Raw genomic sequence first — 13,762 nt, 5'->3', positions numbered from 1 at the left:
AACTTTGTTTAATACTGTCTGGTATAAAAAGATTTTAAAAAACCCCTTTCAGATCTAGTTATATGTTATATGCATAGTTGATCATTAGTTATATTGTCAATCGTACTAGTAATAGTTGTTTACCATGCTTACTAACTATTCCAGCTAAAAAAGATGACATACTTAAAAAGCAAATTATATCAAATATATCCCTTTAACTAGTGCTTTATTTAAATGGGTAAAACTATTCTTAAAATAAATAACAAGGTCCATTTATCCTGCCGTGCAACCTCACTTCTGATTAGCACCCCCTGCAGCAGGTGCTTACAGCAACACAAAAGTCGTATATACAGCACAGCACAGAAATTAAACCTATCCAGAATCCCTGTGCTTTTAATACAAATGCAAATGAATCCTATCACAACAAAAAATAATACACAATAATATATATATATATATATATATATATATTATATATATATATATATATATATATATATATATATATAGTCATTAACTCAATTAAATCACTGTATGCACCCTCTTAGTCCGATAATCTTTTCAATTTACAGCACGGGGATGTTGGAAGGTACCTACAAACCTGATCCAAACCTTGGAACTTCATTGTACAGGCATGCCAAGCAGTCCCTAACCCTGTTAGAGAGACCAGAAATGTCCAGCACTGGTTTCCTGCTGATCAGCGCTGGTGTTTGTGCTCGATTTGCAGCTGGTCATACTGGTTCAATAAAAAAAAAAAATAATAATAATAGGATTACTTGATTGAGAAACGGCCGCAGCGCTCATTTCTGTATTGTGTGCTACGCTCTGGTCGATGCCGCTCCTGCATTCAGTGTTGGGTTCTTGGCTCCAAGCCTTTTGGTTGTCATGGGCCTCTGCAGCCGTCATCTTCCCTATGTGTTTTAATCCTTTGCGTTTTCACAGTCAACAGCAAGAAACTCAAAGACGTGTTCCGGTCCCAAACTAAAACAATGCAATGGCTAAGTCCACGTTGTCAGTTTCCTCCTCGTGACGCTCGAGCCGCTTTCTCAAACTTATTTTAAGAAGAAACCGTTTGAACGAGCGCTCAATTCTTGTGTCCCTTAATCTGATCCTCCCTCTCGTGTAATTCGCCTTGATCCAGCAGCCCTTCCATCAAAAAAAATAAAAATAAAAAAAATGCTATAGCCGCGTTAAACGCGTGCTGCTGGGGAAAGTCACCGTGTTCCTTTTAAAACGATGTGTCCACAATTCAATTTGCACACCAAATTTATTAAGAGTTGCCTGTCTCCTGTGGGCTATACTCGTGTGAAATGCTGTACAGTTAGATGCGGGTGCCGTCATTCAGCATTTCTCCAGCGAAGTGACAGTACAGTACCTCAGCCAGCTGGAAAGAAAAAAAGAGTTAAGGAGACAAGATTATTGCACAGCAAGGAGATCGCTGAAAACGTGCAGTTTAACAGTGCTGGTTCAGTGCAAGCCCAACAGACTTGAACTGCACAGAGAAACGTTTCTTTAGCGACTTACTCAAACTCGGGGCCGGAACCCGGGGCTTATTTTTCCAATATTCAAGGTAGAAATCTAGTCGCCACTTTACCAAAACATGCAGGAATCCTGTATCTGATAATATCTGGCGCTCTATTTGTGAGCGTAGTTTTGTAACACTTTGCTGTTTGTACACTGTATTTTAAAACCCCTTCTGCCCATCTGCAACCCCACACTTCACTAATGCTTTCAGTTCAAACAGCCGAATGCAATTCAAATACCGACATTGCTGTTTCGTTCTAGCGCGCACTATGAACACCGCTATGTTGCTGATGCTGCTTTGAAATTGAAGGGCGAGATTAATCGACAACCAGTTTCTGAGGTCACTTTACTAGTCGACTAGTTGACTGTTCGATCCTACTCCGACTACATTGTGTTGACTATGTCACATACACCGACCAGGCTATTCGGAGTTTGACTGATGGAACTGGCTGTTACAATTCTGCATGCATCGTGCATTTTGTACTGTATTTGTTCCGACACTGCACTGTAAAGGAGATCACAGAAAGATATCTGAACGTTGTGCCTGCCTGCCTGACTGACTTGCACAGGCCATTTGAATTGTAATTTTATTTAGCATAAGCTATTGCATCGGTGAAAGCTTGGCTACCCAAGAACCAGGTCAGACAAACCAGCTCTGCAGTTTTGAGACCATTTAAATTCTTGTTGCATCTTCCTGTTTCGACACAGTTTTTAAAAATCTCCTGGAATTCACCTGCGCACGGAGGTGTTAGTGCGTAATTTAGAATTGATTTTAATTCCTTGTAGTAGTTCAAGCAGAAAAACAAGACAACTGCATGCAGCAAGATAAATGAGAGGCAGTCAATACAATGTGTGCTTAACAGCGCGTAGCGGCACATTTAATTCAACCACATCTGTCGGCGGAGTAAATTATTTAAAAAAAATTTTTTTTTTTAAAGGAACTGCACCCAAAACGCGCCAGTATTTTAGTACAGTAGAACCTGTTATATATGATCCTGTAAGATACAATACCCTCCATTAAATCAATGGCCCTTCATTTACACACGCCGGATTAATGCATGTTTCATTATGGGTCTAAAAACAGTCAATTTATATATATAAAATGTATGTCCCGTTCCGTTTCCAAATCACGTGACTTAGACTACCAGTGTTTGTGTGGAACAGCCATACATTCATCTCTCTCTGTCAATTTAATAAGACTGCTTTATATTCAAGGAACGAAGCAAGAATCTCCTATAAGAGTTTCAGTTCTTCGTTTAGGCTCTGGGCAGTAAAATGCGGATGCAATGGCATTATTAGCACAGCATTAGCAGATGAAAACCAAGATAAAGGGGTTTTCTCTTATATGATTAACAACTCTTTGCAATATCCTGTAAATGACAGAGTGGCACACTGTCTGCCTGGTATTGAAACAGTACCGTGATATGCAATGAAATGTCTTGTTTTTGCGTCTCATGTCATTGTTTGTTATTATCCAAAAACAAACAAACAAAACAAAACAAAAAAAAAAGTTTTTACATACCTTTGAAGTTGCCGATCTTATCCCATTTACACGCACGTGGTTTTTTGTTCTTTTCACAGTCCTTCGTCCTTGCTGTATTGTTCGGTGGTCCCCAATCTGTAGAGATGAGCCCCACAGTTCTGTTGCAGGTCAGTACTTGTGCCTTCACTGAGCTCTTAACAAAGCACGGCAGCTAAAAACCCAGTCCTCTGCGAATTCAACTTCAACCGACTTGAGTAAAAGCTTTGGTGCGGAGCTAAGATCAAACCTCCCAGCAAAATACCAAAGCTTTTTTTCTGTAACAGATCTGTAAAATAAATTCTAATGTGCATACAGTACTAACTAAGCCCAGACAGCACCCAACTAGAAACTTTTTTTATGATCACACCTGTATTTTAAGATCAATTTAATATGGTTAATTACTATTAGTTCATTTTATTTGTGAAATATAAGAAATAATATTAATATTAGTAATACTACTACTAATGTATAGGTAATATATTATGCTATTTCATTTTATTATTGAACTACAAGGATAATAATAATAATAATAATAATAATAATAATAATAATAATAATAATAATAATAATAATAATAAATCACATCCTATTTTTAAAATGGCTTAAATGAGGTAAACTTTTTCGTGATTCTGAAACGAAACGTACACTGAAAAAATGCATAGTTAATTGTGAGGTACAGTTCTGTGTCCCATACTTTAAAAATGACACAACACAATGCTGCAGCTGAAACGCCTTGTATGTTCCTCCCTCCTGTTGTACACTCAGGAGTCAGCTTGTGCTGCGATGGTCTCTAACTGGGATGTTCTGCTCTCTGGGATGTATTATTCTGCACTTTGCTTTTGGCAAAAAAAAAAAAAAAAAATGTAAACGTTTGTTGTTAATCATTCCTCTAAGAGCATTTGAATTTTGCTTTCTTAGATAATTGCAATATAGAGACACAAAGCTGATTTTCAATGAATTTCAGGGTCATTCTTTAAAAATTCGCAAGCGTATACCATATAACATATATATATATATATATTGTTTGTGTGTGATGAAAGCATTAGGACACATCTGCACGAACCTGTTTCTGCTAATGGGTTTGGCTGGTTTTCTTTTATATCATTTCTATCCATGGACAAACGTATTTTGCAAAGATTGCTAGATTGTGTCTGCTTCTAACCTGATGTGTTTTTTTTTTTTTTTTTTTTTTTTTTTTTTATCAGTTATTGCAATTTGATTCCGACTGGTTTGTGATTATTTGATTTCCCTTTGCCTGTGTAGTTATACTTACTCCAGTGCTGCAAATCAATAAAGCACCTGACTGTGTTTGTATGTCAAGTTATAGAAAGCTGGACTTCTCCTTCCTCTTTATTGAATTGTGTGTGTAGTACCCCTTCATTAAAGTCAAAACCCCATTATGGGGGGAAAAAAGGGGGTTAAGAGTAAAAGTGAAGGTCCATAGTGTGATTACAGGATACATTATTGCCCTTGCCTAATTAATTAAGCCACGCCTTATCCCAACAGCACAGTAGGAAATGCTGCCCAAGGCTCTTTACAGGAGTGACTTGCTCTTAACGAGGGGTGCCCAGTCCTGGTGGGCTGGTGTCCTCCTGGCTATTGTTCCAAATGTCCTCTAAATTAGTTAATTGGACCAATCAAGCACTTATTAGAAGCTTAATTGGTCCAATTAAGCAATTTAATGTACAGTTGGAAGAACAACCAGGAGGGCTCCAGTCCGGACCTCAAGGATCTGAATCCCCTATATACATGAATGGGGAGGCTGTTTTGCAAAACTGTTTGCGTTACTGTCTTTACATTACAGGGTATTGCTGCACAGCTCTGCCCTAGGGGAGCTACTATAGTGTTGAGGTATCGAATTTGCCTGCAAAAGGCTTCCAGATAAAAAAAAAAAAACGATATGTTGCTTATACTATAAATCAGAATAAACATCTTGGCTTATTGCAGCTATAATCTGCACAGCGTGTGACAATTAATTTAAACCTCTCAGTCCTGCATCATTTTTTTTTTTTTTTTAAATTAAAGTTATGCAATTCAAAAAAGATCTAATTGATTGAGTCTGCATGAGCAGGAATTTTTTTTTTTTTCTACATGCATTTATACACTGCCTCAGAGTGGGTCACCCTAGGATCCTCCGACCTTGCAAGGGAGAAGGTTCCAACCCCCCCCCCCCTCCCCCTCCCCCCCCCCCTCCCCCTCCCCCACCGTGACGTGCGTGGCGCAACCTCCATTGGAGGTCATGCCAGGTGGTGCACCCTCCCTGATTCACGGATGCTGATATGCGGGAGAAGAGATCACACTGACAGAGAGAGGAAGGGAATGGGGAAGGGAACGACATTCTGGCCTTCGTAAAGAAACATGCTAATTAAACAGGGTTATCAATGAGGTGGTCTGACAAGGCCCTATAGAGCACTCGTTCGTTCTTGTCGTCATTATTGCTGTGGACCCCGCCATTCCACATAACTGTGGTACAAGCAGGAGTCAAATGTAAGAACAAGATGTTTCTGGATCCAGTTGTCCAACTACATTTTGTGTAGTCTAGTGTTCACATGTGATCATGGCCAAAGACATAGCTTGGGTATTCAAAATTTTAAAACTCTGACAAACTACACAATGTATTAGTTCAGTCGCCTGTCTACAGGGAAGCAGTTGCAGTCTATCAAGTCTACAGAATAATGGAATTGGTATGCGTTGATTGATAGGGGCTCTTATCATGTAGCGTAGCATAGTAAAGATAGAATTAAGGATGGAGAGGGACACAGTGGAGGTGCTGGAAACAGATAACTCCATTTGCTCAGGGGTGAAATGTTTCCAGTGGCAATCCATGACTTCTTAATCATTTGTGATCCACTGTGTTAAAATGATGCAAAGTGGCCCATTTTTTGTATTCATGATTTAGACAAATGGAAGGCATACTGTCCTTATGAATACACCCTGTTTAGTTTGATAAACTCCAAGGAAGCATTCACATTACACTTCACAACAACAGATTAATCTAATGCGAACAGTCCTTGCTTAACAAGGAAAGATCCCTCATGGACGACTATCTCAACTGGGACAAAAATCATAAACCGGTTGAATCAGGAGTCATCATTGGGGCTATTGAAATGGAATGCAAATGTTTATGCAGTGTGCCATAAAGTAACATGTAAGGAGGGGTGGTTTGGAAAAGTTTCAAAGGAGCATGGCAATGCTGGGGCAAGATTTCTGGGTTTGCTGTGGTCTAGCTCTAAGGGTAATAAGATTAATCTAGGATGGGATTAAGGAGGCCACCGTGCCTTTGACTAAGAGCTCTTAAAAGGTACAGACACAGACCACTGCCACAACCACGACGTTCCCGATGGTGGCGATGATCGCGATCCACAGCCAGATGGCCTCGCTGGAGAACTTGGACTCCTCTTCCGGTTCCTGGGGACGGGTGTTGCAGTGGAGGTTGGAGGCGGAGGTTTGCAGGGAAGTGTTTCCGTTGTATGGGGAGTCCATGAAGGCTCCACTCATGGCTGGGAAGTGCTGGGAAGACAACAGGAAGAAGCTGGTTAAAGTCTGAGGATTATATATATAATCCGTTCCAAATGTTTTGAGGATTTTTCAGTGATTTCTTGACGCATTATATTATAAACCATTTTAAATTAGCTTTTAAGTTAATCTATTCTCAGTACATAATCCTTTAGAGAGAACCTAACCCTCCTTCTCATAGCATGTGTGTGTCATGTAGCTTGATCAAGCCCTTGCTTCTTGTGTGTGACAGACTGAGTGAAGCATCTCAATGCAGCACGTTCGCTTACAGCACTGCACTGAAAACAATTCATTATTCTACTCTGTAAGGCTTATCTGACACCTGGGTAGATTGTTCTTTGTTTTCGCAGTGCTTGGTTTTCTTGCTCATTCTGCTGTTTCTCCTGTCTCAATTAAAACTGAGCCATCAATTGCAGCTCTGGCCAAAAGTTTTGCATCACCTAGAATTTTAGGATTGAGACATAATGCAAAAAAAACAACAAATTATGAACATTATTTAGATCTTTTATTTAACATCATGTAATCATGTAACTGCAAAATGATATCGCAGAAGTCTGCCGGAAGCCATAGTAGTCGTACAGTATTTCACGTTAGATTTTGACATTTTTCTTGTGTCATTGGAAAACTACAAAACGGTATGTAATTCAGTATGTTCATGTAACATTATTCAACCGGTTTCATTCAACTTGAAGGAAAATGAATTAACTCTACAGGGCGATGCAAAACCTTTGGCCAGAGTTGTATATCAATTATAACATGCCTTACATAAAAGTTTGGAAATACTATTAGGACGCCATTATAAGTTACCCTTAAGAAACCTTTGACAGACCATGCTTTGCAGACCACTGCACAAGGGCAATAGGAACAGATATTGAACAGCGGTCCTGGTAAGGAAGCACTGATAAAATGAAATGCCATCGCATGCTGGCAGATAAAAATAATTGGCTAGGCATAAGTTACATTAGAAATAACCACAAGCCCCGAACAGCGGCGCTCGTGTAAATTAACTGATCCTGCGGTCTGGGGAACAAAACTTGTGTGTGTGCTACGGCCCCCTGAACCCATCTTGCGGCCCTAGAGGGGGTCCCCCAGTTTGGAAATCCCCCAGTTTGAATGCTCAGTGAATTCTGACAACCATGCTGCCCCACTGCTTTGAGCTCACCAGGCACCTGGACAGCGTGCGCGCCCCTGACTCTACAGAATGACTCACCTTGCACATCACAAGGTAGTAACCTCTACCAGGAAAGATTACTTTTACTTGAGTACTTGAGTTTTTATCCCCACCCCAGCATTGGTTCACTTTATTTAATTCGCCAAAACAGTTTTTTTTTTTTTTTTTTTTTTTTTTTTTTTTTTTTTAAAAGGCTTTAAAATAATTTAAAGCATTATGAATATCGCTGAGCAAGTAATGAGATTGTCATGTAAAAAGATGCATTGTTCTGTTGCCTAATGTTTTAAAAACCAATGCTGGTTGAGCGAAGCTAAGCACTCCATTAAACCACCCTAATTACACCAGAAAAACAAGTACAATGACTATAGCAACGATAATGAAAGGGTTTGAGCTGCAGGCACTGTTTTGAATGCATCATCCCTCTAAATGTGGCCTTATGATAAATGTCTTCTCACGGAACAGACTGCATAAAAATGAGCTTGTGAGAAATTGGTAAAGAAAGCAAGCACATCCACTATAATTACATTTAGAGTGTAGAGAATTTCTGCAGCATTCGATTGTCCATGAACTGCACGGTATTTAGTCTATCCAAGGGTGACTTGAACCTGGTACAGCCAGCATGTCTGACCCTGATTTACAAAGCACTACCACCTTCTCTGAAACTTACATTCAGGAAAACACCTCATTCAGTCTTGAGTAATTGTCTATCCATACTAAATGTCACTGCATGGACACCTGTTTTATAATTATTTATGTGTGGAGGCCACTTAATTGCTCAAAAATAATAAAATCACCCCCAGAGAACCCATCACCCGCTTTAAGGAGCCGATTTCAAAACGGGACCAGCCAGCTTTGAGGATTTAAAGCAGGAAGGAGTTTTGGTTTAATTTGCTCAAACTCCTGCTGTTCAATAAAACAATTGAACCCAAATGAGTACAAAAATAGAGTCCATTGAGTTGCAGCAAACATGGGCCATTCATACTGAGGGTGTGGGAGTTTCAATTTCCACTCGGTAAATCAGTGGCATAGAAACAGTAGGCACTGGTGTGTGAAAATGTTAGACCACTTTGTGCGTTAACTAGGCATCTTACTACCCGGTCCAAACTTGTGCTCCAGCAGCGTGCCGAACTGAATTGAAATTAGGCACGCGTTAGATACGCACTTCCATTATATTCAGTGAACAAACTGGTTTCATACTGGCGAACTGAAGCGCACTTTCTCCAAAACAATCTCCACAAAGCGCTGGGTAAATAATAACAAAACCAGAAAGCGAGTGTCAGTGTGTTTGTTATCCATACTGTGCACGATGAGAACACTTGCCCACTCTATCACATGGCATTCCCTGTTTTAGCTGGGGAGTTAGGATACCGGAAGGTGAATCATCATTTGGAAGATTCTTCAAGAGAAAGAAAGCAAGATGGCTGTTCTCAGCATGATGGTTGCGACAGGAAATGTCTTCATGCAATGCTTAAGTGTGAGACTGGTCACTCTACGGTGGGCGCTGCACGACTGATTTTGGTGGTAACAGGCAGTGTAGCATTGTGGGACACACAATACTATTTAGCATATCATTTGCATACATTAGCATGAAGTACAGTTTGCCGCTGGAGCGCCCTGTGAACCCAAGGCGCACCAGAGGCGCTCGGAGCAGCGGAGGAAGGCGCGCTGGCGTCGAAAGAACATCAAGGCGTAATTATTTCAGACGCGGCTCTTCTCACGTCATATTTTGTGCTTGAATTCAGTTCGGCACGCCGCTGGAGCGCCAGTTTGAAACAGTTTGAGAATTAAACAACTTCTCATTTTAAATTAATTTCCTATGTGGCTTATTAAAATAAATTCAATGAGACAATCACCATTTTGCCTAGTTTGACAAATCTCCAAGATTTTCAGTTGAAGTGGTTTGACTTCATATGTAGAACAAATCACAAGCAATGATGGTGTTCGAATACATTTTAACACCGCTGCATTTGTCTAGTTTATTATCACGACTACTGAACATATTAGGTGAATGAAAAACTACAGGACTTGAGCTGAATCGTGTCTAAAATCACAGTTTAATTAAAGGTCAAGCCTACATTTATGAAGTACCTTTGTAAGGGTTAATAAAATATGCATTACTCAATGTTTAACAGCAATAAAGGTTGAGCTAATTCATCAACGTATTTCATTAAGAACATGACGAGAGTGTGTCTGAGGCCCTAATTCAAGCTGGAAATAGATCACAGCCAACAGGTCATTCGCACAACATCGGACGCCACGTTTAAAGCCCATTAAAACCGTTCAACTGGAAAGCAAGTTCCACAGCTCGAAGCTGCTTGCGCCATTAATAAAAGGGCAGCTATTCTGTGTTGATTAACCCCGCGTTTAAACAGTCTCATTCATCAGAACACGGTCTGGAGGTTCGCGATAATTTCCTGCCCTTTTAGAATTTCCCCTGGGCGGAAGTCTGCCGAGAACTGTCCTGCACACGGGAGACACCAGTCATTGGGACAGGTGAATAAATGCACAGCCAAATGGGTAAGCAGGGTATACAATGAATACACGTAATCCCAGTCACAGAAATCAGTTGAAACGTTGCTCTTATCAAGATGATAGGAGTCCTGTATTGTGAATGACATCCAAATACAATGTTACCAATATATTGAACTCATTCACACGCCCGGGTTTGGTAACTCTATTGCAGATGCTTCTGTAGTTTGTCAAGCCCTCCATGTGGCGTATAGCAAAGCGGGGAAAATGAATAATATCCTTATTGATCAGCACAAGCCGCTGCCTACAAGACTAATATTATCAGCTATCCCTTGGAGGTTATTAAACTGTCTCGATGGACAGTAATTACTTTATCTCCAGAAATCTGAGATAATATTTGATTGATTTTTTTTTTTTTTTTTTTTTTTTTTTTTTTTACAGGCGCCAGCTAGTTTAAATCAAGTCTTGAATAAAAATAAAACAGCTTTAATCGCGAAGCGGAAGATCCGACAGACGGGCGCTAGAGGGCTGAGAACAGATGCTTGGTTGGCAGGTGCTTCGATATCCAAGACCTCACACATTTTACAAGGAAACAATTGTGTTGATACTATGGGCTATTCAGGAGAACCTACTGCAGAGTTTCAATACATTATAACTTCAACACAAAACTAGGAATTAGTGGAAGTATCACTGAGAGTGATGTTTTGTTTCCCGTCCTAAAGTCTATCACTGTACCAATAATGCAATTTATTAATTCTATAATAACATCAATAATCTTTATTTTTATATAGCGTCTTTGATAGTGGACCGAACGGCGGACCTCCTGGTTACAAGCGCCTTACCGTTAACCGCTGGACCACACAGCCTCCTATAAAACCTTTTCCATCAATCACTTTAGTAAGGCATTCTTCGGCACTCGTAGCTTTCGAACATGCGTACAACTTCTCAATACCTTTTTAAATCAAGCATTTTAAATCTGACCAGGGTTGTAAATCCTGCAAATACTGATTATGACCAGGCTCGTGTAAACTGGAATTGTTCCATTTTTTATGATTTTATTTTGCATTAGTTTTGCTGTTGTTGTTATTCCTCTTCTATGCTGGTTTTAAGTGTTTTGTATCCTGTCTGCCATTGATTTTATAACGCCATTTCTTAACACCTTCCCCTGCCAGGACCCAGTGCTCCAAAAGCAAGCAGCAATACAGTTGGTAAGTCTTTGCAATGCGTCAGCAATTTAAACGCAGTTACAGCACTCTGAACGAAAGCATCATTTTCTAACGAACTCCTATTGAATTTATAGCAAGGAATATACATTCCTTTACTCACTAACTGCTAGTTATTTAATTCTTTAAGCAACACAAACGTATCATAGCGAGACATGTATTGTTGGTGGCACTAGCACACTCCATGCATGAGCCTCATTTATATTACAGGACTGTATTTAGGCATTTACGCTGCTGTCAAACGGCATGCTACACTATAATTGAAGGTAACGATGCCGTAACGGTGTCACTGATCTGTGCTGTACATGCATTTGTAAGCATAATCCAGCACTCAGTGGCACCCAAAACATTAGAGACTTACATATGTTATGAAAATCGTATCATTTAAGAGCTAAACCGTGGTAACAATATTTGCACAAGCTTTAGAAATACTTAAATGCATTTATTTGTGTGAGGTTCGTAACAGCGGTTGGGTTATTTTTCACTCCAGAAAACGCATTGCTGCCAAATACTGTTCACTAGAGATATTGCCCTAATTACCCACATTTATATACGTGCATAATCTAAGATTTTTGGCAACACTACCGTTCCTTTTTCACACGAGCGCTCCACATTATGCGTGCATTGAAAAAAATATATAAATATGAATATTATTATAATGTAACCCAATTATAATGTCACCGAAATACGCCGTGTACTTGCAGGGCTGTTTCTCCGGTATAAATAACTAATCGTGCTGCAATACAGCTATTCAGTCTTTTCAATGTGCTGTTCTCGTGTGTGTGTGTCACATGAAAGAAGTATGTTTTGCTTTCCTACGCCCGTACCTGTAACGGTAACGGGTCTTGAAAACGGTGTTTGATCACAAGGACTAACCTGCTGACACAATCATTGAAAATTATTATATATGCATGCAAATTCTTACCTGCGCTGCCATTAGGGAGAGCTCCATTGTTCAAGCTGGTTAAATTGATAAATGAATGGTCCGGAAAAGCAGCAAGCAGTGCGAGAATAAAACCCCACTATGTTGCCTTCACAATAACCGAGTCTGAACGTGCAGAGAAATTTGAGTCTCTCTTGACTTCAGGAGTTCAGCCGCGACTGTGTGGCATGCTGTTGCGCCTGGCCCCCTTAAACAAGTGCGTAGGCTACTGAACCCACAGCCTTCTACAGTGCAGTGCTAGACAATGCGCACCGCTAGCGTGCGTGCAACCTCGCAAATGTATTGCTGCGAGTTTTCTTTCACAGTTCAGCTAGCTGTCGGGCTCCTTGTGCGGGAGATAATGTTGTACACTTCTGTTAAAAAAAAAAAGCGCCTGCACATAATAACAAGGCAAGGGAGATTTAAAAAGTCGGGGTGGATAGCGTACCAACGGCGCACCACCACCTTGCAAGTACTGGCACAATGCAATGTAGCACACGGGTCGGAATAACAGACTGACAGGTACTCACGTAGGTATTAACGTGCTTGTAATTATACTAATTACCTGTGCATGGTGTAAATACTCAAGCAGATGACATAATAATAATAATAATGACACGTTTAAATGCGTCAAGCCTGCCTCTCGAGTTAAAGTTTTGTTTAAAACTAAATTCGTGCTGTTTGTGTCCTCTGGGTGCCCTCGAGCTGCCCCGGTGTAGAATGTTCCACTAAAGCGACCAATTGAAGTTCTGCATTTAACACTTGATTTTATGCGTTTGAAAGCAATGATTGGCAGACAGCCTCTATTTATCTCAGGCCATTCTGCTGCTCTAAAAGCTTGCTGGTGTCAGTCACTGGGAAGAGTATGTCTAACGACAAAGAGTTAAACCACGTGTAAATTATTCAATGATCTCAATGCAAGGCACAGGGGATCAGTGTTAAATAATTAATTTCATGATATCATTGGAGTATTTCAATTATTTACCTGGACTAGATTCCTGAATTCATTAGATGGCAAGACATGTGGCCATCTACTATAACTGAATTTATAAGGGTTAAAAATGAAGGTAAACATGAATGTAACTCCTTTATTACCCTGTATGGATGAGACTAGACCCGGTTCCAAATCTATGGGAATGAAAGCATCCATCTATGCAGGCAGCCATAAAAAGTGACCAGTGCGCATTGCAACAGCAGCTTGATGCACTGAAAATGAAAGTGGAAACATGCAAGAAAACATTCGCTGATCTCAAGCATAAGGTGGCAACAGTTGCTGTAAATATAACATTTTCTGTTAAGTGTATGCTAAACTACAAAGTGTGTGCTATTCAGTATGTTAATGGAACATTATTCAACGGGTTTCATTCGACTTTATGTAACGCAAAATTAGTTCATTTATAGGGTGATCCAAAACTTTTGGCCACAGCTGTACACCC

At 40.0% G+C, this 13,762-nt stretch overlaps 1 protein-coding gene across 1 annotated transcript; it reads right to left on the bottom strand.

The window, feature by feature from the left end:
• Positions 1–5,259: 5,259 nt before the first annotated feature.
• LOC121304964 (uncharacterized protein C14orf132) lies at positions 5,260–12,796 on the bottom strand. Its single transcript, XM_041236422.1, has 2 exons — positions 12,330–12,796; positions 5,260–6,535 (listed from the first exon to the last, which is right to left on the bottom strand). Exons 1-2 carry the CDS (start codon positions 12,354–12,356, stop codon positions 6,320–6,322), a joined length of 243 nt encoding a protein of 80 aa, XP_041092356.1. The 5' UTR covers positions 12,357–12,796; the 3' UTR covers positions 5,260–6,319.
• Between the last annotated feature and the right edge of the window lie 966 nt (positions 12,797–13,762).

Source organism: Polyodon spathula, chromosome 40 (assembly GCF_017654505.1).
Source record: "Polyodon spathula isolate WHYD16114869_AA chromosome 40, ASM1765450v1, whole genome shotgun sequence".
NCBI classification, from domain to species: domain Eukaryota; kingdom Metazoa; phylum Chordata; class Actinopteri; order Acipenseriformes; family Polyodontidae; genus Polyodon; species Polyodon spathula.
This window is presented reverse-complemented; position numbering and strand designations above follow the sequence as displayed.

Excerpts from the sequence above, each read along its gene's own strand:
- LOC121304964 (XM_041236422.1), bottom strand. The coding sequence starts at position 12,356 with ATGGAGCTCTCCCTAATGGCAGCGCAG. Across the intron at positions 6,536-12,329 it reads TCTCCCTAATGGCAGCGCAG|CACTTCCCAGCCATGAGTGG; the intron begins GTAAGAATTTGC and ends TTGTCTTCCCAG.